Here is a 27,794-nt window from a genome sequence, read left to right as displayed (position 1 = left end):
AAAACTTATTATAATTTAAATAACAGAAAAAAATCTCATTTCCCCTGCCACTCCTCCAAAAAACCCATCAGTTTTTATCCACCCTGGCCCAAGGGCTTGTACTGAGCCCAGAAATGACCTGGGAGCCTATGGAAGGTGCGTTCTCTGTGACTTTTCCTGCTAAAGAAGTGGGCTGCAAAATTCTTCCCACATTGAAGTTTCCGTGTTGCCCCATCATCAGCCCAAGATACAGTGACTCCAGTAAGGAGATGCTCAGTGCGTGAATCATTGTGGCTAGATTCCCATCTGAGAGGATGGGGCATTGTTCTCTGCCATGCTGAAGCTGCTTCTCACCATTCTTCCTATTGAGGAAGACTGCCTCCCGCCCCAACTTGAGGCTGTTTTGATAAATGGAGGGGAAAGGTTGATGTCGTGGCTGGATCCACTTCAGTCTTGCTTCAGCTCCCTTTGACCCAGCTGTTCTCTTCATTGAGGGGCTAACCTTAGGCAGACATTGTTCTTGTTTATGATTTGTATTGCATTAGTGCTTAGAGACCCCCATCATGGCCCCAGGATGCTGGGCATTGTACAAACACGCAGCAAAGAGACAGTCCCCGTGCCAAACTGGTTGCCATCCAAGTTGGTTATTGTGCTCTCTTGGTTGCTGAGAAGGAGCTGTGCAGCTGGGTGCTGTCAGTGTGTTGTAGCTTCTCCCAGCCTCTCTGGTGGAGTTACTGGTAGATTTTAAAGAGGAGGGAGGATTGTATGGATTCCTGCAGAACTCAGGCCTCTTGGGGATGCAGGGCAGCTGCTTAATCACATCGTTACCTAGGTCTGGTGTGAGCTGCTGTAGGGCTGCTCCATCCACTCCAGCAGTAAAATGGGGGTAACAGCACTGCTTACCTCCCAGTAGTGTTGTGAGGATAAATACATATGTTAAAGATTGTGGGGGGATCAGGTACTAGGATGTTGGGGGTATAAAAGTACCAACGCTCACAAGGTTTGGTAAGTGGGTGGGCAGCACCTCTGGGAGCGGCTGAGTAGTATAAACGTGACAGGCCTCCGTCGCCATCCATTTAGAACTGTGGTCACGGCCTGGTAATTGTCTTCTGTTCTGCCAGGGGGGTCCTTCCCCCAGCCAACGAAACGTCTTCCAAACAGGCTGAGAGCTCTTTGCCACGCCGGGGGCTTGGGCGGGCCCTCTGGCTTGCGCAGCCCAGATCAATGAGCCACTTTGCTGTCTGGCACGGTTCTTTCTGCTCTGATTCTGCCGCGGCTTTGGTGGAAGAGGAAGAGGAGGTGTGTTTGCCTCCATCACCTCATGAGTGTATTGTGTCTTCAGAGCCCCTCCGGCCTTTAGAGCAGCCATCCGAAATGCTTCTCTGTACCTGTGCCGTTGACTCGCGCCTCTTAGCAAATGAAAACTGTAAGAAGACGTCCCTTTCCCATCTCCCTGTGCTCAGATGGCACTATTTAACTCTCCCTTGGCCTCTCTAGTGCAGTCCCATCCTGCATCTCTGGACTTGCCTCTGGCTCCTGAGTCTGTTGACTCCCCTTACACATACTGGGCTTCCCAGGAGGGAAGTAGATGCAGCTGTGTCTTAATGTCACGATGGAGCTCACCCGGGGAGGCAGTAAATTCCATGGCTGCGGAGAGCACGGATTGCGCAACAGAATTCCAAGCAGAGCCTTGGATCATAATATTTGGTATAACATGCCTGTTTCTCCTGCCTGTGAGGCTCTCGCATCCAAACAAGAGGCCCTCCCCAGGAAGACTGTTCGGGGCTCTTGCCTCATAGATAAGGACGGGTTTAATGGGATGTTTGGGGGATTTGTTTGATCTGCCTTCCAGGTGGAAGTCAGAGATCTCCCAGCCAGAAATCCCTCTCTCAACAAAGCACTTTGTGGGAGGTATTTCTGAGCATGTCCTAGGGGCTGTGTTTCACTTAGTGAGGTGACTATGCACCAGGGCCTGCTTCCCTGCTTGGTGAAATGCTGTGCAGGTGTTTGGGGTACCGGGGGCCAGAGCTGTCCCTTGGGTACGGTGAATCGGGGCGACTACCGCGGGCAGAGAGGTGAGGAGGGAGAACGGGGTGAGAAGGCGAACGGGGAGGCGAGCAGGGGGCGTACGAGGAGGAGCCCCCCTACCAGAACCTTCCCCTCTCCCCAGCTCCTGCCTGCCGGCGCACCCCACCAATCAGTGCCTCCCCCTCCCTCCCAGCACCGACCACACAGCGCACTTGGGGAGGGGGCAGAACTGGGTGGGAAAGAAGCGTGGCAGGGGTGGGGCCTTGGGGGAAGGGGTGGAGTGAGGGCGGGGCCTGGGTGGAGCCAGGGGGAGCAACCACCGGCAGATTAGAAACTCGGCGCCTATGCCCCGGGCTCTGCCTCCCCCCCTTAGGGATGGCCCTGCCAGAGGCTCTCAATAAAACTCAACTCTCTACTATGAAGATGGCTCTGTGGGGGGCTTGAACCGTGCCCTGTCCCCTCCCATGTGAGCGGAGGCGCAAACTGCTTCGACTGCAAAGCTGGTCTTCGCATAGCGCTTGCCACGCGCCCGTGGTTCTGGGTGACTGTAGGGCACAGGTTCTCTCCATCCTGTCCATAGCAGGACAAGACACTTTCCAGGGTAGCTCCTATCCATCCATCCGCATTGGCCATTCCTACCCTCTCTTGTCCCTCTGGCTGAGGAGGGGTTAGAACCTCCCCAGGACAGGGTGTGCCTCTGTTAATCAAATCCATGTTCCTCCTGGATCATTACCAAGGAGCCTGTAACAGTTTTTTATTTGGCCGGGCCCAAGTAGTACATACAGGCAGAAGCTCGGCTCTTGCCTTATCCAGTTCCAGAGAAATCTAAAGGAAAATTACCACCAGTGAGAGTTGTCGAGTAGGCAGGGCAGGGCTGGACGACCCCAGGGCCTTGTCTACAGTAGGGCTCCCACCAGAGCACATGAATCCCTGGCAGATGTAGTGTGGGTAAACACCTGTAATGCGGTGATGGCGCGCTGAGCTGGGGAGCAGAACACAGGGCGCAGTGATGCATTAGCAATGAGCACTGCAGAAGGGGCTGCTTGGATAGACACTCCCAAATGAGCAGCACTTTCTCGCTCCCACTTTATTTCCTTCCTTGCATCCTTTGTTTTCGTGCCCCTCTCCCGCTGTCAGGAGTGCTCCGTTGGCTCCAGTCCTGGAGATGAGCCCTTGCTAACTTTGAGCGCCGCCCTTCTCAGTAGCTCTTTCCTGCCTAAATGTCCCCCGCCTGCAGGAGAGGGGGGGATCCCTGTTTTGGCCTGCCGGTGGATTTAGCTTAAGGAATGCTTCTCTGTTCTCATAGGCACCATCCAGTAGGCTGCAAAGGCCCTAGGGGGGCGTGTTGACAGTACAGGCCACCCGCACCTGGGAGGACAGGCAAGCAGAGGTGGGCCAGCAGGGAACATACAAGCTGCCCATGCCGACTGTCTATGAAGCTGGGAAGCAGGTGAGCTGGAGACCTGACCTGTTGGGGGACAGGAGATGAAATAAGCGTCGTAAAGGGAAATCTTTGGACGGCCTGGCCGGGGGAGAGCCTTAAAGAAATCCCAGTGAGCCACTGGGTGAGTGAGCAGGTAGCAGGGTATGTGTAGCAACTACCAGCCGAGGCTTGGCATTCTGTGCAGCCAGATTCCTCTCTGTGCTTTTGCATTCTGGGGGCAGAAAGAGCCCTCGCCCCAGTAAGTAAGAGGGCGAGGGGTTTTCCTCAATTGCCCAGCTGCTAACTGCCCAGATTGTACGGGTGCCTGGTTGTTACATGGCAGAGACTCCTAACCGTCCCTCATTCTGTCCAGCGGGTGTCTGAGCGCTCTGGTGCTGCTGGCCACCAGTGCTAAGCAGAGTGTGGGGGATCTGGGTTCCAGGAAGTGGGACGGAGTGGGGTGGGGGCAGGAGGGAGTTGAGCTGGGAGCGGCTCGTTTATCTCTCTGTGCTCTTCTCTTCCAGTACACGGGACCTGAGTCCACAGAGAGACCCCTTTCGATGTCCCGGCATGAGACCTCTCCGACGACGGTGCAGCCGGCTGGCAACGGCCGCCCCAACGCCTGCTGCTTCTGCTGGTGCTGCTGCTGCAGCTGCTCGTGGTACGTCCTGTGCCCGGCTCAGCACCCGAGGCGTTAAAGAAGCCCCCGCCCCCTCCCGCTCACCTGCCGCTACCGGCTACCGATGTGCCCGTGTCTCGGGGCCGAGGCCCGGCACCCGTGCCACCATTCTGGCACCGTTGTTGGATCCCTGCGTGTGTCCTGTTCCCAAATCTCCCCCATCGGCTCCATATTGCTCAAACGCCTGGCGCATTGTGCGTGGCGGGGGGGGACCCCTTCGGTTCCCGTTGGCATGGGGGTGAATTTAGCAGCAACCATGAGAAACGGAAGGCGCGAGCACCAGTTGATTTTTGTCCTTTGCTTAGATTGTGAGATCTCTGAGGCAGGGACCATCTTGCGGCTTGTGTCTGTGCAGCGCGGTCCTGGCCCATGATGATACAGCCAAGCTAGCACAGGATGCTGGTTCGTCTGCACAGCTCTGCCAAGGCCCCACGGCGCTGAGCTCACTAGTCCCCCTTTGGGGGAGACGTCTGCAGGCTCTTCCCGCTGGTCCAGGCCTCCGAAAACGCAGAGCTGCCTTTTCTTAACCTGCCACTAGACGCTTGTTGAGTATGTGTGGGAACAGCCTCCCCCACCCGCCTCCAGGGCATTTGTGTATTTGCGCTTGGTTTATAGTTGAAGGCTAATTGGCGCAGTGTTTAAAAACTGACTGTAAACACCATTTTGAGCAGATGGCCCCAGTGTTTGTGCTGCGGGTTGATCTGAGCCCCGTGGAGCACGCTCTGCATGCGTGTGTTTTCACTCTCCTCCACGCAAGGAATTTGTAGATTTTTTTGTCCTGATTCTGAACATAGTAAATGGACAAAAGGGCCGAGTTTTCTGAAATGAACGGAGTGTAAAGCAACTTACGGTCGGGGAATCTTTGAGGCAGGGCCTATTAATTGCTCTTTGGAAACTCATTAAATCCAGCACAGCACAGAGAAGTGTGAGTAACACTTTTGGGGCAAAACCTGGTTCCTGTTTCAGGGGGGCACAGAAATCCCATGCAGGTGATAAGGCTCTCGGACCCCCAGATCTAGTGCTGATAATCTATTTCAAATGGACCTAAAATAGTCCACAATCTTCTTGTGATTCAGAGGCCAGAGCCCCTGCCTGGCTAGTACCAGCACAGATTCATGAGGTGATGTATTTGCTTCTCTGGTGCTTGTCACACTAAATACCCAGGCCTGGATTTCTGAGCCATCAGGTGGGGAGTCTTGTTGTTTGGTTATTCCCATGTCTGCACACAACCTGCTTGGGATTAGGATGCCCAGCGCAGGTTATTGTATTTTACTTAGCCTGGTCAAGGGGGCAGAAGTGGTTCTTCCTGGTTAGAATCTCTCTCGCTTCCGTGCTGGGAACTGCTTAAAACCATGTAAACACATCTGTAAGAGCAGCTGGCAGCAGCTGCCGCACAGTTCAGTGGTACAGTGTCCCTGCCCAAGCAAGATGCCCCGAGTTTTCAGTGTCAAACAGCATTTGCGCTCTGAACAGCTAGCACAGAATCAGTCCCTCTCCCAAGGAGGCTGTAGGATGCTGGTGGGGTGTAGGAAACCATTCCGGTGGGCTGGACACATTTGTTCTGTGACCTGTATTATGGGAGGGGGAATTAATGGCGGGGGGGGTGCGTCTGTGACCTTTGGAAGCCCAGCCTCTCACGAAGGAGGAGCCCACAAATACCCAGCGGGCAGTGGTTGCATGGGAACTTGTGTGTGCAAATGGGCACTTCGCTGCACGGTTCCCCCCTGTGCCTCCTTTGACAGCTTGCCCCTCACTGTGTCTCCTGTCCATGTCTGCCATGCATCTGGGAGGGATTCATAGAACCCATTGTGCTGTTTGAGGATCTGTCTAGCGTGATTTGGCCGACGTTCTCGCTTCTGCTGGCCCTGGCTGCATCTGAGCCTTCGCTGGCTCCCCAGACTCTGCACTGTTACTCTCCAGCTCATCAGAGCAAAATCGCCCCTGCTGCGAGATCAGTGCAGCTGGCGGCTAATTCCAGGGATGAGTCTGGCCTGCTGTGGTCTAGGGATGTCGTGGCTAGCAAGATGCTGAGTAAACCCACAATTGGTTGTATCAGCCCCTCCCCATACAGGCAGACACGAGGTGCTATCTCAGGTACTGTCTCCTCTCCGGGCCTCACTGTCTGATGGTCCCTGTACTGTGCTTGGTCCCCTTCTGCACAGCCAGGGGTGGAGAATGAAGTACTCCCACAAAGCCACCTTCCGCACAAGGGAGAGTCCACAGATCCATTGCAGCAGGTCTCTCCCATCTGTGCAGCTTCCTGCAGGCAGAAACCAGACCTGTTGATCCAGGCAGACTGGCTGTGGGTGGACCCTCGAAGACCCCTTTGCAGAGCAGCTGTCCCCACACCTCACCCCCAGGGTTGCAGAGGAATCTGATCCTGGGTGAGGAGGCGGAGGCAATGTGACTACTGCTGTCCAGTTGTTACCTTCTGCTGGAAATCCCTGCTCAGCCCCCGTCCCCAGTGTGTACCCACACAGACACGCACGTTTTCCAGAACCTGGGTAACCATGCTGAGACGGCCCGAACTCGCTACACAGACCCTTGCTTTATCCCCTGGCACTTTTGGCCTTGTTGATTTGTACAGCTAATAGTTTTTTCTTGCAATAATCTTCCCAGCTGAAAACAGCAACAGCACAGCGTACGCTTCCCCCAGCCACAGAAACTTTCTGCTGTGGCCTTTGCAGACCTTGCAAGCGAAGCAATATTGGGCTGTGACCGTGCATGCACGGGGGACTTTTAAGGAACATGTCGTAAGTGCAGGAGAGGGTATCTGTGACTCAGTAGGTGACACTCTTCCCTCCGAGTCAGGACCGGAGCAGCACTCCTGCATAGTGCTAGAAGTGCTCTCGTCCGGATGAGACCCTGTGGAGCTATCTCTACAAGTAAGGGGGTTATGGCCAGAGTCCACTCGGGCTGATCACATTGTGCTGCTTTGAATTTCCCCTTCACGTTTTGCTTTGCCATCTGTCCTAAACAGCTGCAGGGTACTTATGCAACAGCTAAGCTTCACCCCAGAAGTGGTTACATTTCAGAAGTAGGAAGCGGGGCCCTGAACTACCTCGCTGAAAGGTTGTGAGAATTAACGAATGGCTGTAAAGCCCTCGGCAATCCACCCATGGGACGAGCACTTTGAAGCACAAACCATTTGTTATGTGTCCAAAAAAAAGGAAAACCCAGTACAAAATAACTTAAAAGAGAGTGGGGAGCAACCTCTGCTAAGCTGTGAATGTCACAGGGGTGGCAGGCTCACTGGGCTACAGAAAGTACGGGTCTGAGCAGTACGTAGGAGAGCAGGTAGCTGTAAACCAGGTGACAGCCACCCCCATGGCAGAGCTGCCAGAGCCCGTCCTGGCTCTCACGCCGCCTTGGCGCCCTTCTACAAAGGGACCCTGGAGGAAGTGAGAGGTTGCCCTTGTTCTTTTCTCAGCCCCTCCCTGCTGTGCAGACTTTGCCTTGCAAAGGAAGACGTTTCTGTCTTAATCTGGTAAAAGCAGAGAAGGGACAATGTCGCAAACAGGAAGTGCTGCTCCTGTTGCGGTTTTCCACGCATGCGAAATTCAAGAGGCCCAAGGGAAGTTGCCTGCCTGCGTGCTGCTTTCCGATTGCACGGCACCCTTCCTGGCGAGAGAGGGGAGACAAGGGTTTCACTTGGGGGGCTTTAAAAAAAAAAACCCAACCTAACCCCTTGGAGCAAAACCTCCCAGGGGAATGAGGCCCTGCTCCTGCCATCTCAGCGGCATGGATTCCACAGGTAGTAGCTTCCAGAGAGCAGGCCCCTTGCAGCTCTCAGTGGCAAAGACTGGCCTGCAAATTCCCAGCCAGGGGTAGGACCTACGCTCTCCTAGCTCTCGCGTAGCGCTTTGCATCCATAGATCTCATGGCTGTAGCTTTAAGCTTCTCTTCATATGGCTGTTGCTAGGGCGGGGCTTCCACAGTATTCAGATTTGGGTAGTGTTCATTTTAGTGTGGGGAAGCTGATCGTCCTGTGGAGAAGTAAAAGGGTGTAGCGGTTAAAGTGCAGAACTAGGAGTCAGGAGTCCAGGCTTCAGTCCTAGCTCAGCTTCCTGTGTGATCTAGGGCAAGCCATAGAGCATTTGTGCCTCAGTTTCTCCATCTGCAAAATGGAGATGATCCTGCCGTACTAACTCCCAAGAAGTTTTAAGAGTTAATTCATCAGTGTTAGCTGCTGTCCTTAGCACTATGGACGTGCAAAGCATTACCATGAAATCTGCCCAAGAAGCTCCTTTTCATTAGCCAGCCCCCTGTTTTCGAGGCCATTCCAAAGGAGCCCCGTGCAGACAGAATCAATTCTGCTCCAGTTTCATTCGCCCAGCTCAGCTAAGGAGTGATTTTTGTCCCTCCTGTTGTCGTTTCCGGATGGAAGTTGTTGCCTTTCCTACGAGCTCGAAGGGCTAGGAGAACCTGTGATGCCTCCTGCCCCGGCTGCCGGATGCTACAGCAGATGTCTGCCGGCTGGTTGTGCTCGAGGTGTGAGTGCTCATCCCAACCCCCTTCATGGAGGGCAGCCAGGACTTCTCAGCACCGGATCTAGGGAGTAGGCCTTTGAAAGGCATCGCAGTACCTACAGCCCCCACGGCACCCCCTTTCTCACTCAGACCAGTTTGGCTCGCTCCAGTGAAAATTTGGGGGGTCACGAGACAGCAGAAAATCCAAGCGTGGTTTTCCCTGCAGCAGCCGTCAGACGTTGATGCAGGCCTTTGCTTCTCTCTCTGACTCTGTCTATGGCAATATACCCTCTCCCACCAGGGTCTCGGGGCAGTTATTAAATAGGAGACTGCACTGGCTGCCGTCGGAGGATACCCCGCTCTCCGTTCGCTTGGGGCTTCCAGGAAGTAGATTCATCGGAAATTAGGTAACTGCAAAGCAGTCCCTTCTAAGGAGCTCCCTTTGCCCGAGCCACTGACTGCAGAGCCGAGCCAGCCTGGAAACAGGGCACCGGCCGGCCGCTCAGCTCCCTTCACAGCGAGGTCTGGATTCATTTTTTAGTTATTATTGTAAGTGGTTCCTGCTGCCTTCATGTCGCCTCTGTTGCTGTTGGCCTGGGGCAGCAGCGGCCTCCACTGGCTGGTTCCAGTAATTGCCACTTTGGATTTTCCATCTGTTGGCGTGGGAACTTCAGGTCAAGAAGAGCTCTGGGTAGCCCAAAAGCTTGGGTCTCACCAACAGGAGTTGGGTGCAGTCAAAGCTATTCCCTCACCCACTTGGTCTCTCTAATAGCCCGGGACCAACATGGCTACAACAATACTGCATGCCTCGATCTTAGCATTTATACTGCTCTCGCCCGTGAGCTGAACTCCAAGTTGAGTGCTATCCTGTATCTCCGAGGCTTGGATTTTAGAGTTGGGGAGACAGTGGGGTCTAATAGCTCGGGCGCTGTGTGACTGAGGGCAGGTCTCTGTGCCTCTGTCTCATCTGGTCAAGGGGTAAGTTCTCTGGGGCAGGGACCATCTCTCATTGTGTGTGTGCGTTTGCGTCTATAGCCTCTAGCGGAATGGGGCCCCTACCGTAGAATAATAATAATAACAATCCGAACCAGGCGTCGAAAAAAGGTTCTTCTCAGTTAAAAACACAGCAGGACACCCAGTGCTGTTGGTGCAGGACTTCGAAGCAGGGAGGGAAGAGCCCAGCAAGAGCGCTGAAGTGTTTCTGTTTGTTGAGCTGCCGTGCTCATGGCTGGCAGAGAGCAAAGTGATCATGGGCCGCTGGCAGGAGAGCGTGGCAGGGGCTGACTTTGCCCCCTAGCAGCTGTCTCGCATAGCACGGGGTAATGGTGTTTGGAATTAACCTGACCAATAGATGATGCAGCAATTAATGTTTCTGTATTTGGGGCGGGGGGGAGGGAGGGAACAGAGACCGACATGGCTCTGCAACTCCCCCAAAACAGAGACCTCTTGCAGCCCTCGTTACTGTCTGACTGCCCGCAGTCCGCTCTGCCTGGCACGAAGGGGTGGAAGCAGGGGACGTGCACTCGCCTTTCTCCACGGGACACCATCCCGTCGAGGGGGCACAATCAGGAAGTGGGTTTGGAGGGTGCCTTCCAGTCCTGGTTAGTGCTCGCAGCCACCAGAAACGGGATTCGCTGGAGCTACTCTGGAGAGCCGTGCCTGGGGCCAGAACAGCCGCAGTGCTGCAAGTCGGGACTGAAGCAGCTGGCTGAACTGTGGTGGGAGTTCTCCCATGGCTCGGCTCTGCTCCAGGCTGTGCTAGGACTTGCGGTCTCTCCCGATTCACGTTAAACTCACTCAAAGTCCACAAGAAAAAAGAACCCCAGCTGGGCATGCAGTGTTATGTGAACGCATAAATCCCCCTCCAGTCTGTGTCACTGCCCATCTATAATCTGCTACCTGCACGGAGTTATAACGTAAGGGAGAGGCACTTGAAAACAGATGGTGTTCCAGCAACTTGCTTTCATCCTGATTTGCATCTGCCATCAAGGGTCTCCATCCTTGTTAGCTGCTTACCAGAAACGGGACCACAGAAAGCAGGAATGCATCTTGAGCCAGCCTCCACCAGTCCGACGCAGTGGAACCTCTTGTCAAGGAGGCCCAAGTATAAAGACTTGGCTTAAAAACACACAGCATTCAATACCATGCGCAGTCCGTAGAGCGAGGGAGAGGGGCTGGAGAAATCCAAATACGCCAGGGGCTTCAGTTTTGCACTGGGGCCAGGCTGGAGCAGAGGTGGGGGCAGCTTAGGGTTCTGATGCTTTGGGGGAGCTGGGTGAGGAAGCAGCCAGGTACACGATAGGTAGCTGCTGGCTCTGGAGGGTTGCGCATGTGTAACGTAGCAAGAAGCGATTCAGAAGCCTGAACTAATTGGGGCTGAGTCGCACCTGTTGGGATGAAGTGACCTTTTCCCCAGGGGCTTTGTTGAAAAGCGAATGCTAAGTGGGGGTGGTAGGTAAATGGTTTACGGACTAATCAAGGTGACTCCTGAGGATTTGAGTATTCTGTAAAGCCAGGTAGTGGCCGGACAAGGATGTGAACTGAGGAAGGGCTGCAGCATCTGTGCAAAAGATCCAGAGAGAGTGAGAGACCCAATCAGTTGCACAAGCGTTCAGGATCATTTTAAAAGGCCAGCCTGACCCTTGCTGCACAGGGTGGATCTGTCTGGGTGCACTGCTCGCATCAAGCCTGGCTCTCTAGTGCCGTTGTGGAAAGGTGCAGCAGCGGCTTGGCCACTGGGCCACAAGCGCGTGGGCCTCTGCAGGCAGCTGTTCCCTCTGAGCGCCATTTACTACCTTTCCATCTCCTTGTTAGGAACGAAGATCGGGAGCGAGCGTGGCGGGCGTCCCGAGACACCCAACTGGAGACCGTTCCAAACTGTGAAGCTTGGTGAGTGGCTCTGACCCTTTATGTGAATGGCTAGTGGGCTGGCAGCTGCCTGCAGCCATAGGTGGGGCTGCTCGATAGGCCCTGAGCAGCCAGCAGAGTGTGTTGGATACGGACTCTGCCCCATCCCCCGACGCATCGCACACGCTGCCTTTGCACTGGCTCGCACACCCCCCGTATGCTCTTGCTGATCTGCACTGGTTCAAGCGCAGGGGCGTAGCAGCTAGAACTGGGAACAGGGAGTCAGGACTCCGGGCTTCTGTTTCCCTGCCCTGCCACTGGCTTGCACCTTTCACAGCTGCTCCTTTCTGTGCCTCAGTTTCCCCCAAATGGGGACATCGGAATACGTCCTTAACTTGAGACGGTGCTCGGGAGACTGGATGTGAAGGTTGGACGGTGCCAAGGGGTGTTTAAATGCCGGGCTGGGGGAAGTGCCACCGGCAGCAGGTGGAATGTATTGTTTCATACCCAGCTGTGGGTGTGTTCCCCTCGCCCCACCTTTGCTGCGCGTCGTGTGCTGTCTCTCTTGCACTGGCTGGGCTTTGGCTTATTTGCTCCCCCTTCTCGCGTTTTGTTTGAAGCTTTCCCGTTGCCGCTGCGCAGTCCGTCCGGTCTGAAGAGGCTGCCCGCCGCAATGGACTGAAACGTCCCCGTGGCAAGGCGCACCCCCCTTCCCTTGCCGCGTGCGGCTCAGGTGTCAGGGCTTGAGGGGCAGGTCAGAGGGGCAGTTTGTGAACAAAAATTGAAAAAGGGGGGGAAGGAATAACGATTGGCGCGGCCAGTGCTCCCTGGCCCTGCCTCCCAGCCTCAGACACCAGCACCACTTGCTGCTTGGGCTTTACCCAGCCCCGCCTGCTGAAGTAAGCATCCTTTTCTAGTACCTACCACCCGAGGATCTGGGTGCTTTACACACACGTGTGCTGCTGCTGGTGATCATTCCCCTTTAACCAGAGAAACAGAGGCACAGAGAGAGGCTAAGTGGCCTGTCAGGGACTGTTGCCTGTGGCCACAAGCCAAGTGGCTGTCAGAGGCAGGGATCAGACCCCATTCCTCCTGGTTCCCAGGCCTGTGCTTCAAGCACTAGCTAATACTTTCCCTGCTACAGGAGACCAAGTCAACAGGAGTCCTGTTATCATGGGAGGAGAGGTTATAAGGGGGAAGGTACCAGCTGACCTAGGCCCTGGCTGTGCCCTTCCCCACTAGATTGGCACGCTCACCGCAATGGAACCCTACTGCTATTCCAGGCCTGTTTTTCCCACACTGAAACTAACAGTTAAACGTAGCCAGCAGTGATCTAAATATACCTCGGGCCGTAAGGTCACAGAATACCGAGGCTGAAGGGGGGTGGCCGGCCCGGCTGCTGTGGGAGCCTTTGCCATATAAGGCTTTTATAATTAGTCAAGGGACTGCTCTGTTCCGTTGGCAAAACGAGGCTCTGTTTGCCTCGGGAACCCCAGCGGGTGGGTGAGGCATGGACCTGCTGTCTGCCGGCTCCTGCTTCTCTCTATCTCCCCCCTCCCAAGGCCAGGAATCAGACCTGTCTAGAGGGGCAGGCATCCCTTTGCAGCATGCTTGGCTATGGAGTTTGCATGAAAACCCCAGTGCTTCCTCCAGGCAGCATGAGAGAGCCAGGCTTTATAGTCTCCCATTGTCTTGCTCCTGCTGGAAGAACAGACCAAGCTCCTGGAGATAGTCCAATGACTTGAACTAATAACAACTGAAATCTGGGAGCTAAAATTAGGAATTTGCTAAACCTGCATCTGCTTGTCGCTCAGTGTGCTCCAGTCCTGGGTTTGTACAGCACCAAGCACAGTGGGGTCCTGGCCCATGACTGGGGAGTCAAGGGGCTAATGCAATGGAAACACAATAATAAGTGGCTTTCTCGCGCTGCCCTTTAGAAGGTGTCAAGGAACACGTGGTGATATCGTAGACCCACTTCTTTTCTCGAGCTCTGGGGCTTTGATTGTTTCCATGTCTCCAAAACAAATCCCTAAGCCCACCACCATAGAGGCTGTAGAGGAGATAGGGAGTAGAACAGAAGGGGTGCTGTGGTTACAGCTCAGAGGTGCTGAGCTGACAGTCTCACACACACAGGGGATTCGCTCCAAAGTCGTCCATCTTGCAGTCCGAAAAGGAAACCAATAATAAATGCAGCTTTCCGTTTTTGTGCTAAACTGACATTCTGCAGAAGCAGCTCTGTGTGTTTTTTTTTTTTCCCCCAGAGCTTACAAAACAGAGTAGCACTCAGGGCCAGGAGATTTTGCTCTCTTCAAAATCCTTTTGTTGCAACAGTAAAATAAGGATGGAGGGTGGGAGGGGGCATTTGTGGTGGTTCTTTCGTTCCCTTTTTGACTGCTTGCTGGAATGCTGCGAAGTTGCTGCCCTGCAGTGAAATGATGTGTCTCAAACTGAAATTCAGTTGAGATCAAGAACAGCCTCTCGACTGGTCAAATGGACGGTTAAACAAACCGAAAACGCCTGTGTGAGCATTTCAGAAAAGCTACCAAAGGTGCAACTAGTATTAATAGTACATTATAGCACTACCAGGAAAGCGTTAGACTCCTCAAGGTCCAGATCCTACAAAGTATTTAGGAAAATCATTGAAATCAGTGGAAGTTGGGAGCCTAAATACCTCTGAGGACCTGGCCAGAGCACCTTAGTCTATATTACCCTTTCTTTTCTACCGTGCTTCTCGTGTCAGTCAATTCCAGAATGCTGGGCAGATTGAAGAGCTGATCAAGCTGGAGAATTAAATGCAACAATTGCAGTATGGTTTGGAATTCCTAAATTCTATAGTCCAAGTGCATGAGGGAGAGCTGTGGGCAGGCTTTCTAACAGGTGCAGACGAGCCGCTGGTAGATGGGTCACAGGGTAAGAGTTTCAAGCCTCTCCCAGCCTGCCATGACTGCATACCGGAGGGTGCTGGCTTGGAGCAGGCAGGTGGCTCAGGCTCACAATAATCCTGTTTTGTTCCCTCCTGTCCCTTTCTTTCTTGTGACTCCCTTTGTATTTTGGTGACGCTGGGGCCCGACCAGCCTCAAGCCAACTCCCGACGAAGTGCAGGGCTGGGCCCAGTCATTCGACAAGCTGATGAAGAACCCAGCGGGCAGGAACGTGTTCCGGGAATTCTTACGGACTGAGTACAGCGAGGAGAACATGCTCTTTTGGTTAGCATGTGAGGAACTCAAAAACGAGTGCAACAAGCACACCATCGACGAGAAGGCCAGAATGATCTACGAGGACTACATCTCCATCCTCTCACCCAAGGAGGTACTGGGCCCCCTCCCCGCATGCTGGCAGGCCAGGCTGGGGTGATTCCCAAGCCCCTGTGCTCTTGGGAACTCCAGGCTGCTCGGTAGCCATGCTCCAACTGGGGCGGGCTTCCCTGTCGAGGCAGTGAGGGAAAGCGAGTCCGCCCGCTCACATAATTCAGCCTTGGCTGGCCCCACTGGGGCAAAGGTGGTGATAGGTCCAAAAAAAAATAGCTGCTTCCCCATTTGCAACTCAGAACAGAACAACCTCGGCCATCACTGAAGCAGTGTCCCTGCTGAAATCCATTCAGGACCCGTTGTCCTCACGTACAGCCTCAAACCTCCGGTGGGAGCTGGAACGGGGACTAGTTGGAGAGTGAATGCACCCAAAGGATGGAAGTTGTTTGACATCCTTCCTCCCTGACTTTGTAATGCCATCTTGAGCCTAGAGGAGATTAAGGGGCAATCTCTGTCAGGCTAGAAGCACCTACATGAGAGCAAATACTTGAGAGTGGGCTCTCCGCTCTGTCAGACAACTGTATAGCAAGAGCCAGTGGCTGGAAGTTGAAGCTAGACAAATTCAGACTGGAAATAAGGTGTAGGTTTTTAAGAGGGAAGATAGTTAACCCTTGTGGATTTTCCATCACTGGCCATTTTTAAATCAAGGTTGGGTCTTTTTCTGGAAGCTCTGTGCTATTTCACACAGGAATTGTTCCAGGGAAGTTCTATGGCCTGTGTGATACAGGAGGTCAGACTAGGAGTATGTCTACACTGCAATGAGACACCTGTGACTGACGCAGGCTTGCGGGACTCGGACTGATAGCAGGGTAGATGTTTGGGATCAGCTGGGAGCTGGGCTCTAGGACCCTGTGAGGTGGGGCTCCTAGAGCTCTGGCTCCCGCCCAAAACATCTACGCCAGTTAAACAGCCCCATAGTCCAAGCCCTGCGAGCCTGAATCAGCAGGCATGGGCCAGCCATGGGTTTTTAATGGCAGTGTAGACATGACCATAGAGGTGCTTCTGGCCTTGAAATCCATGAATCTGTTAAAAGAGAGGGTAGGTTAAAATGTTCTGAGGGTTGGACTGGGAGCCAGGAATCTCCACTTTCTCAGCCTGCCTTTGACACTGATTTCCTCTGGGATTTTAGGTAGGTCACTCAAACCATTATTTTTTAAAATTTGATGCTTAAAATAAGGACTCTAACTCCACATCTGGGCATCTAATGCAGAAGCCTGATAATTCAGAGGTGCTAAGCACCTTCAGCTCCAGAAAGGTACAATCCAATCCAATGGCTAGAAGTTGAAGCTAGACTAGGGGTTGGCAACCTTTCAGAAGTGGTGTGCCGAGTCTTCATTTATTCACTCTAATTTAAGGTTTCGCGGGCCAGGAATACATTTTAACATTTTTAGAAGGTCTCTTTCTATAAGTCTATAATATATAACTAAACTGTTGTTGTATGTAAAGTAAATAAGGTTTTTAAAATGTTTAAGAAGCTTCATTTAAAATTAAATTAAAATGCAGAGCCCCCCGGACCGGTGGCCAGAACCCGGGCAGTGTGAGTGCCACTGAGAAATCAGCAAGGCGGCACGCGTGCCATAGGTTGCCTACCCCTGAGCTAGACTCATTCAGACTGGAAATAAGACTTGACAGTGAGAGTAATTAACCACTGGAACAATTTACCAAGGGTTGTGGTGGATTCTCCATCACTGGCAACTGTTTAATCAAGATTGGCGGAGTTTCTAAAAGTTCTGCTCCAGGAATTGCTCTGGGGCAGTTCTCTGGCCTGTGTGATACTGGAGGTCAAACTGGATGATCACAATGGTCCCTTCTGGCCTTGGAATCTATGAATAGTTGCAGTGAGCTTCGACATCAGGGGGAGTTGCAGGCTTGCACCCCTGAAAACTGGGCTTCTTAATTAGCGGCCTAAATGTGGAGTTAGCCCCACATCCTGCTAGCACTTGTGTGCTTAAGTGTCTGCAGGATCAGGCCTTCCAAGGCCTCCCTCTAGGTGGCCAGATTGGAGGACACTGGTCTCCATCTTCCCCACCGGTAAAACGTGGCTGGCGATAAAATGGAGGACACTGGTCTCCATCTTCCCCACCGGTAAAACGTGGCTGGCGATAAAATGGGGATGCCAAGAGTGCCCCCGTAAGGCAGAGGCATGCTGAGCACTAACAGATGCCTGTTTTCAAAGTGCTGGTCGAACGTGAAGTATCAATTTTCAGTCAGTTGTCCGTAGCTGCTCTCACTCATTTGGGGTGAAACTATCTTGTAGCAGAGTTGCTATGCCTTCTCCCACCCCGTCCTTAGTCCCAGCCGCAGTTGGCTATAGTGCTGTTGTCACTAGGGCCCGGGTAGCATGGCAAGTCCACACCTTGTGTTTCTGGTCATTAGACTCCTCCGACCTCTAAAACACTCTCTGCAGGCTGGAGCTGGGCTTGGCCCAGATCGTCGTCTTCACTCTTCAGCCCGCCCTGTGTTTGTTCCTGGTGTTGGCTTTTAAAGCTCAGGGCACAAGAGACATTTATCACCCAAACCCTGCAGCCAGCTAGTGTGTATAGTGGGTGCTGTGGAAAGTAGGTGTAATTCAAGCCTTTGTTCCTTGGGTCAGGGAGACACAAAAGCCAGAGAGTAAAGGTAAAGGACAGATCTCTGGTATGCCTGACTTGGGATACTCAGATACTGGGGCTGCTGCCCAATAAAGCAGAAGCCATGTATCTAGGGGGCGTGTGGAACTTGCCCAGAGACAATACTGAATACAGCACGGCTGTGTCAGGCTTTGGCTTGTGACCTTCTTGAGGTGAGGAGAGAAACATGCCGAGTGCATGGATGAGAGATGGGATGTGTTACTGGCTTAACCCTCAAGAGGGCACCAGAAAGCCACAAAAGCTGCCTACTCCCCTCAGGAGTTGCAGGAGCATCTGCCCAGGCAGCCGGAGGGTTTTGTGGCGTCTCTGCTCTGCTTCCCCCCAGCTGGTTTCCCAGAGGCCTGTGGGCCCCTTGGATCGGCACACAGCTGATCCCAGAGCCCCACACGACAGCACAGAGCCACAGGGGCAGGAATCCTCCTGTTACCGGCCCAGTCGTGCTCACGGCCCTCAGCAGGGGCTAGTCACTTACGGTACATCTGCACTGCGAGTCAAAGCCCAGGGCTGGGCCGGGCCAGCTGACTTTGGCTAAGGGGCTCAGGGGCTGTTTAACTGCAGTGCAGACGTTCTGGCTTAGCTCTGGGACCCTCCCACCTCATGTTTTGAGATCCCAGGCACTGCAGTTAAACAGTCTATGGGCCCAAATCAGCTGGCACGGGCCAGCTGCGGGTTTTGAACTGCAGTGTAAACAGACCCATTTTAGAGCCGCTAACTCTGCCAGCCTAGGAGAAGGCCCCACCTCTGGGGAGAGCAGGGCTTTCCCCAGAGCACTCTCCCAGCAGGCAGAGCAGCCAGGCCTGGCAAATGCAGCCACGGGTCCAGTTGTTTCCTGCTCCCTTTGCCCCATCCTCTTGGCCACCCCCACTGCACTTCACCCACCAGACTCTGTGAGCTCAGATTTGGGCTGAGGCCAAAGGGTCAGATCCAGTTCAGCCCTGACCTCGGCAGGGGCTGCTCCCTTTGGCACTCCGTCAGTGGGGTTATCCCAGGGCTCGAGTCTGCCCATCATGCATCCAGCCTCTGGCGGTGCTGCACATCTCACCCTCTTCTTCGGCCAGCGCAGCCTTGTGCCCGGAGCCCAGGAGGGCCGCGGCATGGTGCAGCCCACAGTGAGGCTCCATTGGCTCCTGGAGCACCCCATTGGCTCCCTGTGCCTGTCGAAGCCTCATCTGGGGAAGCACCTTCTCCTTCTCAGCCAAGACTGGCCTGTGCAGTCTGGGGGCCGGGGGCAAGGGGGGCTGTTCTGAAAACCTCACGGCCTCTCTCTTGTGCCCGTTGCAAGCCTGGGCCTGCACCATGCAGGGGAGTCTGGCAGAAGGGGGGAGAGAGGCTGGGCCTTGCCGCTCTGGGTGCGGGGCCCCAGCACTGTCCTTTCCCTCCCCTAACGGCCTTGTCTCCTCCCCTCCTCCTCCTCAGGTGAGCCTGGATTCCCGGGTGCGCGAAGTCATCAACAAGAAGATGCAGGAGCCCTCGACACACACCTTCGACGACGCGCAGCTACAGATCTACACCCTCATGCACAGAGACTCCTATCCCCGCTTCCTGAACTCTGCCATATACAAGGCGCTGCTGCAGAGCATCTCGCGGTCGTCCTCGGAGTCCTAAGCGCCTGCCAGCCTCGGCCCGTGGCAATGCCACAAACCGTTCTTTTTGTACACCGGTGTCGGGAGCGATCCCCGAGCTCTGGCTCTGTCTGGGGCAGGTGGGGAGGCCTCTGGGGCCAGGGGGCTGGAGCTCCCCCCCCGCCACCACCATCCACCTCCACTTTTTAGCTTTAGCAATGAGCGTCAGCCAGGTTCCCTGGCCACTGGAAAACACTGTCACCCCTCAGCCCTGCACCATGTCCCCCCTGCTGCTCCCCCACCACCGCCGGTGCCCCCTGTGGGCGCTGCTGAATCAGACCGGGCTGGCGCTGCCGTTCGATCGTCAAACTCAGGCCTCTCTTACTACTGAACCCCATCGCCGTCAGGAACAAGTGGGGGGGGATTGCTGGGGGGGAAGGGGAGCCCCATGTGGCTGGACTTTGCTCCCCTACCCCCTTTTGAAGAGGTCACTTTATCCCCTCCCTGCTGCGCCCAGGGTCACAGCCAGGTCCTGTCTCTCTGTCTCCCAGCAGTCTTTCTGACGTTTTTATTTTAAATGCTTTTTGTTGGCTTGCGGGGGGGGGGACGGATTTCACAAAGCTCGTGCATCCGTGTAAACACAGCCCAGGGTAAGGGTTACATTGCCCTGCCTGTTAAACAGCCCGAGGGTTCGACCAGGGCCAGGCCCTCTGTTTGCAGCCATTCGATATTAGCACCTGAATCAGCCTGCAGGAACCAGAGCTGGCAGCCTCCTGTCAGCGCACTGGGCAGGGAATGTCCTGAGAGGGAGCAGGGGCTCTGCGCCCGTCCCGGTCTCCCTCCCCCCCGACCTAGTCATGTTCATGACTTGTTCCTGGGTAGGGTGACCAGACAGCAAGTGTGAAAAATCAGGATAGGGGATGGGGGGGGAGGGGTCATAGGAGCCTATATAAGAAAAAGACCCCAAAATCGGGACTGTCCTTATAAAATTGGGACATCTGGTCACCCTATTCCTGAGGCTGCCACCAGGCCCTGAGAGCAGAGCAGGCCACCTGGCCCCTGCCCCGCCAAGCCGCCTCCTGAGGTCACAACCCAACACGGTGGTTCCCAGCCAGCGGGGGCGCCTCGTTTTCAGCCCCCGCTGGAAACCAGGGCTTGCCTGCCTGTGGGCCGAGGCTCAGGGCAGCTCGGGAGCCTGGGGAAATGGCCCGGTGGAATGTCGGCTCAGTCTTTGCAGAACAAAATGTCTGAGGTTTGAAGTTTTTCTGGAAATTTTAAAATGTTGATTTCCCCCCCACACCCCATTCAGAACAAACTTTTTTTTTTTTAATTTTGTATTTTCCCAGGGCACGGGAATTGCAGGAGCCGAGTGGCTCTACGGGGGATACGGAAAATGATGTGGGGAAGCCCCACCCCTTTTCCTCTCATCCCCCGGGGGCCTGGGCTCAAGCTACAGGAGGAGAACGGTGCACTGCGGGGGGGGGGGGGGGGTAAAAGGAGATGAGAAGTGGACAGGAGGGAGCTGAGATGTCCTAGCCCCAAAGAAGCCAGCACAGCTTACTAGAACTAGGTTCAACTGGCTTCTCCTTTGGGCTTGGATCTCTTCTCCCTCCCTTCTCCTCCCGCCATCCTGGCTCTGCGTGGCCCCTCTGCTTCCTGGCTCAGAGGGCCTGAGGCAGGCGAGGGGGAAAGGGGAAGAGAAATGCAGCGCTGTGTAGAAGCGAGACACACAGGCGGCTCCCTTGGGACACTGGACAAGCCGGGCCTGGGGCACGTGCACTGATCTTGCCAGAAGAGGCTGTCGGTGTTTGGGGCATTGGCCAGAGAACAGTTTTGTGTCCCTGGGCCCAAAAGAGCCTGTCTGGGGGAAACTGTTATCTCCTCCATAGGCTCCTTCAAGGCTGGCCCTAGAGTTCCAGGCTGTCTCCAGGGCACGCAGTACTGAGCTTGGGCGGCAAGGGTGAGCAATGGGTAAATGAGGGAAGAAGACCACTGTGCCTTGGAGACCTAGCCTGAAGAGCTTGGGTGCCATCTCAGCTGTGGCCTATCGCGTGATCATGGAAGATGCAGATGGAAACATCACCTGAGGGGTGGGGATCTGGCTGCAGCCCCCTGTTCCAGCATCATCCCAGCTCTCCACTGGTCAGGGCCAGATATTTCCAAGGGCAAAAAGTAGCCGGAGAGTCTTTATACAACATAAAGGAGCAGCCAGCAGGGCAAACACAGTTCTTGCCCCACAAGAGATGGCTGCTTGTAGGGGACTCTGCCAACATCTGTTCCTCGCTCTAGTAGCCCTGCTCTCTGACACACCCATCCCCCTGACCCAGGGGCCATTCACTTCTCGGCTCACGTGGTTAAGTTCTCATGAAACGATTGATTTTTAGGGCTCATGAAAGCACTGGCTGGGGTTGATGCTTAGTGAGACCGCCCAGTATGAGCATCCTCCAGGTAGCTTTGCCAGTGCACTTTGCTCCCCTCCCCAGCATCAGCTGCTGTGTGGGGCCTTTCTCATGGGAACCACTGCAAGTGTCACGGTGGAGCTGTGAGGCGGCCAAGTCCTCGAAGGATGAGGCTGCATGTTGTCGCTGTTGTTTGTCTGCTGATCCAGATTCAAACAGATCTGAGGCCTTGGTCTGCAGTTCTACCCATGCCCTGTGCCAGGGCTTGGGGGTACATTTCTCTTCTTGCCTTATGCAGTCCCTGGGCCCGGAGCAGAGCCAGTTGTAAAGAATGAGACACGGGGTCTAGTAGGTATCTGGTAGCCAGGCATCCCCACTGTATCCACTGTACTCCGTTTCCCTGGGCCACTTCCAAACCAACAGCAATTCCTGATGCTGTACCTTACTGCCTCTGAACGTGCTCTTGCAGCTGTATGCCAGGAGCCTGGCTACTTGATCCATGCTGCAAATCAGAGGTCACTGCAGTGAAATCCAATCTCTGCCCTGCCCTGCCCTGGGGAATCACGGCTCTGGACTGAACACCAGACAGAACAAACAAACCGATCCACCTGTTTGGATGCTCCCTTGGATTAATTTGTAAGGAAATTTGCAGGCATCCCTTATGAAAAGATACTCCAGTACGCTGGCCCCATGCACACCTTGGGCGTGGACCGCACAGTAGCGTATCTTTGTAAATAAAGGGATTTCCTTCCAGAGAGGAATGATTCAGTGTTGCGTGTACGACAGCGATCTTTCTCCAGGGGGCTGCTTGCTTGGGATGGGCAATGCCTTTGGTGGAGCGTATATCTGTGTATTTTTGTAACGCATGAGGAATGGTGTGTTTGAGCTGCCAGCTGTGGCTCCCAGATTTAGAATAGTGTGCTGACAGCCCTTGCCCCTCAGTATGAAATGAACCAGACAACACACCACAGCCAGCTGTGTAGCCCACACACACACCCACACCCCCGGCTTTTGTATCTTCAGATCATTTTGAAACTCTGTGTCCCAGTGTAAAAGGATGCTGATTAGTCTTGACTGTCTGTATGTTTGACCAAAAACAGCCCACGGTTTTAATATTTATCCCCCCACCCTCCCGAAAGAAAAAATTTAGAAACGGTTCTTTTTATTGAAGATATTTTTTAAACAAACAAAAAAATTCTCTTGTATTTTTTTGTTTCCTTGCAGGCGGTTGCAGTTGTGTGGAAAATCATGTTTCAGTAGCTGGAAATTTGGTTGTATTTGCCAAATGGGAAATTCAATCTTCTGTCTCCCACTGCTGCCCCCCTCCCCCCCCAAGGTGAGAGAAACTAGAGAGTGCTCATTTATTAAGGCATGGGCTTATCTTAATTAGCTGGTTGCTCATGCACCTGTGTTTACTGCCTCCTAGCAATGGATTGATTGCATCTTCTTTGGAAGGAGGTACAGAACTGCAACATGTAGAGAGAGAGAACCTTTAAGGACAGGGCCAAATCCAGCAGTTCTAGCCAAGCTGACCTTTGTAGTCTGCAGGATTGGTCCAGTAAAAAAAAACTTACCGGGAGGTAACTTGTGCCATCAGACCTGCGCCTCTGCCTGACTCCAGTGTGAGTTGCCTGCAGGCAGCATGGTGCATGTGTCAATCAATACACATCCGGCCTTCCGCCTTCAGGTGGGGGGGGGGGGTTTGAAAGGTGTTTGTATGCACCAGATTTTCACGTGCAGATTTGCATTGCTTAGCTCACACCCAGGCACATGGACGTGGAAGTGGGGGTTGTGTGTGCAAACCCCAGCTTGCACACACACGCACAAGCGAGTTGGGAGTGCACAGACCAAGCCGATTAAAATTGCATACCATAACATAACAATGCTCTCATTTTTCAAGGCCAGGCCAGTCACTCACAGGTGTCTCCGAAGACAACTCTAATGATTGCGAAATACAATTCAGCACTTACAGGGGTGCTTGGTTCTCACTGTGAGCGCTTTGCCTGAGCGAAATGGAGGCAGCTTTCTTTTAACTCGGGATGAGCTCAAGCTGCAAAATTCAGATCCCTCCCCTAAATTTAGGAGGTTTTTTTCAGCACTGGGGTTTTGGTTTGGCCTGTTGTTATGGCCCCAAATTTAGGGATGGTTTGCACAATCCCAAGCCAGCGCTTGGATTCTGGGCACCCCCTAAGCTGCAGGATGGTGAGATGCAGTCTTGGTTGGGCCCCTCTCAAGCACCCATCTGTCTGACGTGTAGCAGGGGGTGTATGAAAAGGGTGCTCAGGTGATTTGTGCAGGAATGAGGAGGCTATGTACCTTGTAAGTGGAGTGTGCAATTGCTGCTAAGCGAATGATAGAACGGTTGAGAATGACGATCCAGGAAGCTCAGTGACTTTCATTACCAGAGACTCCCCATAAAGTAACAGTGGAATTAATTACGTCTTGACCCACCAACCACTTCTGCACATGCTTTGCTCTAAATGTGCTGTCAGTGGGGCTACTTGTGAGCTTAACATCAAACGTGCATAAGTGCGTGCAAGACCAGAGCCAGTATGACCGAGTAATGATATACACGATGCAAAAGCGGCATCTTCCCCCAGCCTGAATTCTGCCCTAAGAGCGGGGTCTGTTGGTAAACTGAGCCGAGACTATCCTGCTTTCACTCCCTCCTGGAGGTTCTGGGCCAAAGCTATGCCCGTGAAATCCCAGGAAGTCTAAAACAAAGCCCCCCAGAGCTGTTGGAGACAGTAAAAGCGCTGCAGAGATGGCATTTTGGGGCATGGCCGTGTAAGCGCCGTATGGGGCAGCATGACTGGAGGGGAGCTGAGAACATACATGGCTTCCCTGAGCCCCGCCTGTTGGGCGGGATTAGAGCATGTCAGGATATTCTGGAACCAGGGGTGGCTTTCGAGTCTGAATTCAGAGGCAGGAGCCTTAGATGGCAACTGAGCTGGCTGCCCTAATCCGCCAGTTTCTAGATGTCTCCAAAAACACTTCGCGAATTGGAATTCTACTGTGCAGTGAAGATTGTGATTGTAGGGCTTCAGAAAGCACAGAGGCCCAAGCAGTCACTGTCCGGGTTGTGCTCCGGACTGACATGCTTACTGCAGCAGTTCTGGTCCACTTGTCGCCTACTGGTACAGCCCCCATTACAACCAGGTAACTTCTTTCCCTCTCATGCTCATGAATTTATTATCATGCATTCAAGCATCCGAAGAATGACTCTCAGGCTCCTCCTGGCCACAGGAGTGCTTAGTTGATGGGTTTCCCCTCATTCAGACCTAAGGGTTGGTTCTAGATAATAAGCCAGAGGTTAAAGGAAAATGCCAGGAGGCAGGGGTTTTTTCGGCATAAGATTAAAAGACACCTGGATGAGGTGTGGGGGAGGGTGCCCATGCACCCAGCTCTGTGGATTTTCAAGTTACTAAAGCCACCCCCCTGGGAAGAAACACCCATGCAGAAGCACCTTGTCAGCTCAGTCATGAATCTTTGTTGCATTCCTAGTGTGGTGGTGCTGGCTAGCTAACCAGGGAGCACAACTCCCTCCGAGCAGCACATCCCTGGAGACGCACCACAGGAAAAGCAACAGTGGCTGCTTATTGGCTAGCTTTCTATTTCTTCAGTACCTAGAATGCCCCCATGCTGTGTTGTTTAAACACATGTGCCTCGTTTAAACTTTACTGCCAGGAACATGTTTCCACCACTGCTCTGCTTTGAGAGAATCTCTAGTCAGCAGCAAGTGGCATGGAGTTCCACAAGTCATCAGCCTCCTAGGATCTGCTCGTTCTCTGTAAATCCAGCTGCCTCCTGTGAAGCGAGAGCCTTGGGCTAACCAGCCTCATGGAACCATTTCCTCATGAGCTGGGTGTTATTTAAAGAACCTGAAGCACATGTTGTGGGAAACCATTCGAGTCCGATCTCTAACAGGTCTCACGTGCACCCCCCACTTTGGAGGTCTCCAAGGAGCATGGAATGTTCTGCAGCCTGGGCTCTGCTCCGCCTGCTGACGGGAGAACGACGCAGTGGCTCATTTTTCGTGCAGAGGTGTCGCTCTTGGAGCAGAGGAGCAATGCGATAGAAAGGGTGACTGCAAGCACCTTGGTAAATAGTGCGTGCCAAATCGGGAATAACTCCCTGGAATGCACTGGAGACCGCCCTGGACTCGCAACCAAATGCAGCCCTTTCAATGCTAATTGATGTTCCTACCATCTTTCCTTTACATTCCTGCCTCCCCAGTGTAAGGCTAAGCATCCTGCAAGAGAAGCAGGCTGAGTCCCGCATGGGTCTCAGTCTGGCTTCTTTGTTCTGCTGAAGGAAAACAATGGTCCATCAGGTTCTAATTATCTTGCTGATTAACTCTCTGAATGCTCACTTATGCTGCCATCATATTTGCACCAGGCCTCAGAAGTTAAGATCTAAGGATTATTAGTTACCCTGGCAACCCATGTTCCTCCCAGGCTAGGATCTCCCTTGCAGCCAATGAAGTGAGCTGTAGCTCACGAAAGCTTATGCTCAAATAAATTGGTTAGTCTCTAAGGTGCCACTAGAACTCCTTGTCTTTTTGATCTCCCCAAACTTTAACAGGACTTGGAGTACTTGCCCCACACCTGTTTCCATTGAACTTCTCCAGCACAAACTGTTAAATGCAAACTGTCCCCACCCTGCTGTAGCAGCGAGGCGTGTCTGTTTATTGGGTGGAGAGGCAAGAGCTCACCCAGTCCTATTAAGAGCATTCTGCTGATGACCCAAGGCTCAGAGCTCTGCTAGAAACATACTGTCCAAACAACTGACCCGACCCAAAGGGTTGATTCTATAGCTGGGCTGGGAGAGGGAAGCAATAAATAATGAAAAGGAAATGGCCAGGTAACCAAAGGAGATCAACCCCCAGCAGCTGTCCCTGTTCTCACGTGGGCTAGGGGTAGAAGTCCTCATTGTTCTCAATAGCAGCTGTTGGGTACTGAGCTCTTTTGAAAATCTGACCCTCGGTGTGTGTGGCCATATTCTGCCCCACACCGGCAGTGAAATAAAGGGGAGCTGCATACATATATTGTAGGGCAAAATACTGAGAGGCCAGAAGATACCTATGGAAATCTCAGTGTATGGAGATGAAGGAGTTCATCAATTACAGACTCAGTCACAAATGGATTCCCTTCACCAGTTGTTAGAACTGGCCTCCCAGTTACATCAAGGCTGCCCGGGCTTGCTCTAACTATTGCAGGCAGGAGCCTACGGCCAGATGGGAGCTCCCAGCCAATTGAGTGGCATTTAGTAGCATGAGCCAGCTGAATCAGTACGAACAGATACAACCCCTTTGTTTTTCACAATGTTCTGAATCAGCTAAAGCAGTGCTGAACTTCCAGGCCTGTAACATGGGGCCTGGTGTTAGGGGAACCTTCGCCAGCTGCCAGGTTTTCTGTATTGTATTACAATTGGGAGGAATCTGTCTCTATGATGTGGATTCAATCTGGAGACTGCCAGCCCCTCTGGCAGAGGGTATTCCTGTAGGTTCCCAGCACTCTTCCTCCCACCCTCCATCAGGAATTAAACGTCTGTATTCAGAGCTGCTGTGTTATTTTATGATCAGTGACTTTACAGACAATCTGTCCTTGATTTTCTTTACAAAACCCTCCTTTACATCAGCCTTCCACAGCTGGTGTTAAAAGGTTTGTGACAACAGCAAGCTGTGGATAGGGCTTCTGATTTTAGCTTTTAGAACATTCCCGCTACAAAAAAAAATTGAAATTGGTGTTTATCCAATAATACTTGTATCTAAGGGCTAGTCTACACTGAGCAGTAATGTGGACTATGGGGGTGTGATTTCTAACGCTGTGTTGCACATTACTTGGTCTGGACATCTAAAGGTGGTACACTAAATGTTCCCTAGTGTGTGTTAATGCAACGCTGTTTGAACAGTACGACGTTAAAGTGCACTAGGGAACATTACAGAGGTTGCAGTATATACTACTGTAATGAATAATGTACATTAAAAATATACACTGCAAAGATAACAGACATTATTCATTAGAGTATACAAAGAGAAAGCCCCTCCCAAAAAACAATTTTTGGACACTTCCATAAAACTCAAAAATTGCTAAAAATAACACCCCCAAAATGAAACGAACAAACCCCCCAAAACCAGAAGCCCTAGATCTGTACTAACGCAGGCGCTGTTCTCAGTTATGCTGCTGTAAATTCAGAGTAACTCGACTGCCTTCCAGCAGTACCCTGAGATCAGAATCTAGCCCTTGCTCTGCCCCACCACCCCAGTTAATGGGCCGTGTCCTGCACTGGATATCTGAGCAAAGCTTCCACTAACTCAGCTGGAATGTGGCCTATGTCATGGGTGCAGGATTTGGCTCAGGGCTTTTTGGTTCATGAGCTGATTAAAAACAAAGTGTCATATGTTTAGGACTAGGAAGCATCCCAAGGAAAACTGCAGTGTCAGGAAAATTGCCAGGGCATTTTTCACA

The 27,794-nt window shown here is 53.0% G+C and overlaps 1 protein-coding gene across 2 annotated transcripts in view; it reads left to right on the top strand.

The window, feature by feature from the left end:
• RGS19 (regulator of G protein signaling 19) overlaps nt 1–19,068 on the top strand; it is a 53,453-nt gene extending 34,385 nt beyond the window's left edge. The window contains exons 5-9 of one of the 2 annotated variants that reach the window (XM_073308996.2): nt 3,314–3,457; nt 3,955–4,091; nt 11,393–11,467; nt 14,500–14,734; nt 18,780–19,068. In XM_073308996.2, coding sequence (XP_073165097.1) covers nt 3,428–3,457; nt 3,955–4,091; nt 11,393–11,467; nt 14,500–14,734; nt 18,780–18,968 — 666 coding nt within the window. In that variant the 5' untranslated portion in view covers nt 3,314–3,427 and the 3' untranslated portion in view covers nt 18,969–19,068. The remainder of the gene's footprint in view (nt 1–3,313; nt 3,458–3,954; nt 4,092–11,392; nt 11,468–14,499; nt 14,735–18,779) is intronic. The other variant, XM_073308994.1, reaches the window with a different exon arrangement.
• The last annotated feature ends 8,726 nt before the right edge of the window (nt 19,069–27,794 follow it).

Source organism: Lepidochelys kempii, chromosome 13 (assembly GCF_965140285.1).
Source record: "Lepidochelys kempii isolate rLepKem1 chromosome 13, rLepKem1.hap1, whole genome shotgun sequence".
Classification (NCBI taxonomy): domain Eukaryota; kingdom Metazoa; phylum Chordata; order Testudines; family Cheloniidae; genus Lepidochelys; species Lepidochelys kempii.
The sequence above is the reverse complement of the archived record's forward strand: the minus strand, read 5'-3'. Positions and strand labels throughout refer to the sequence as shown.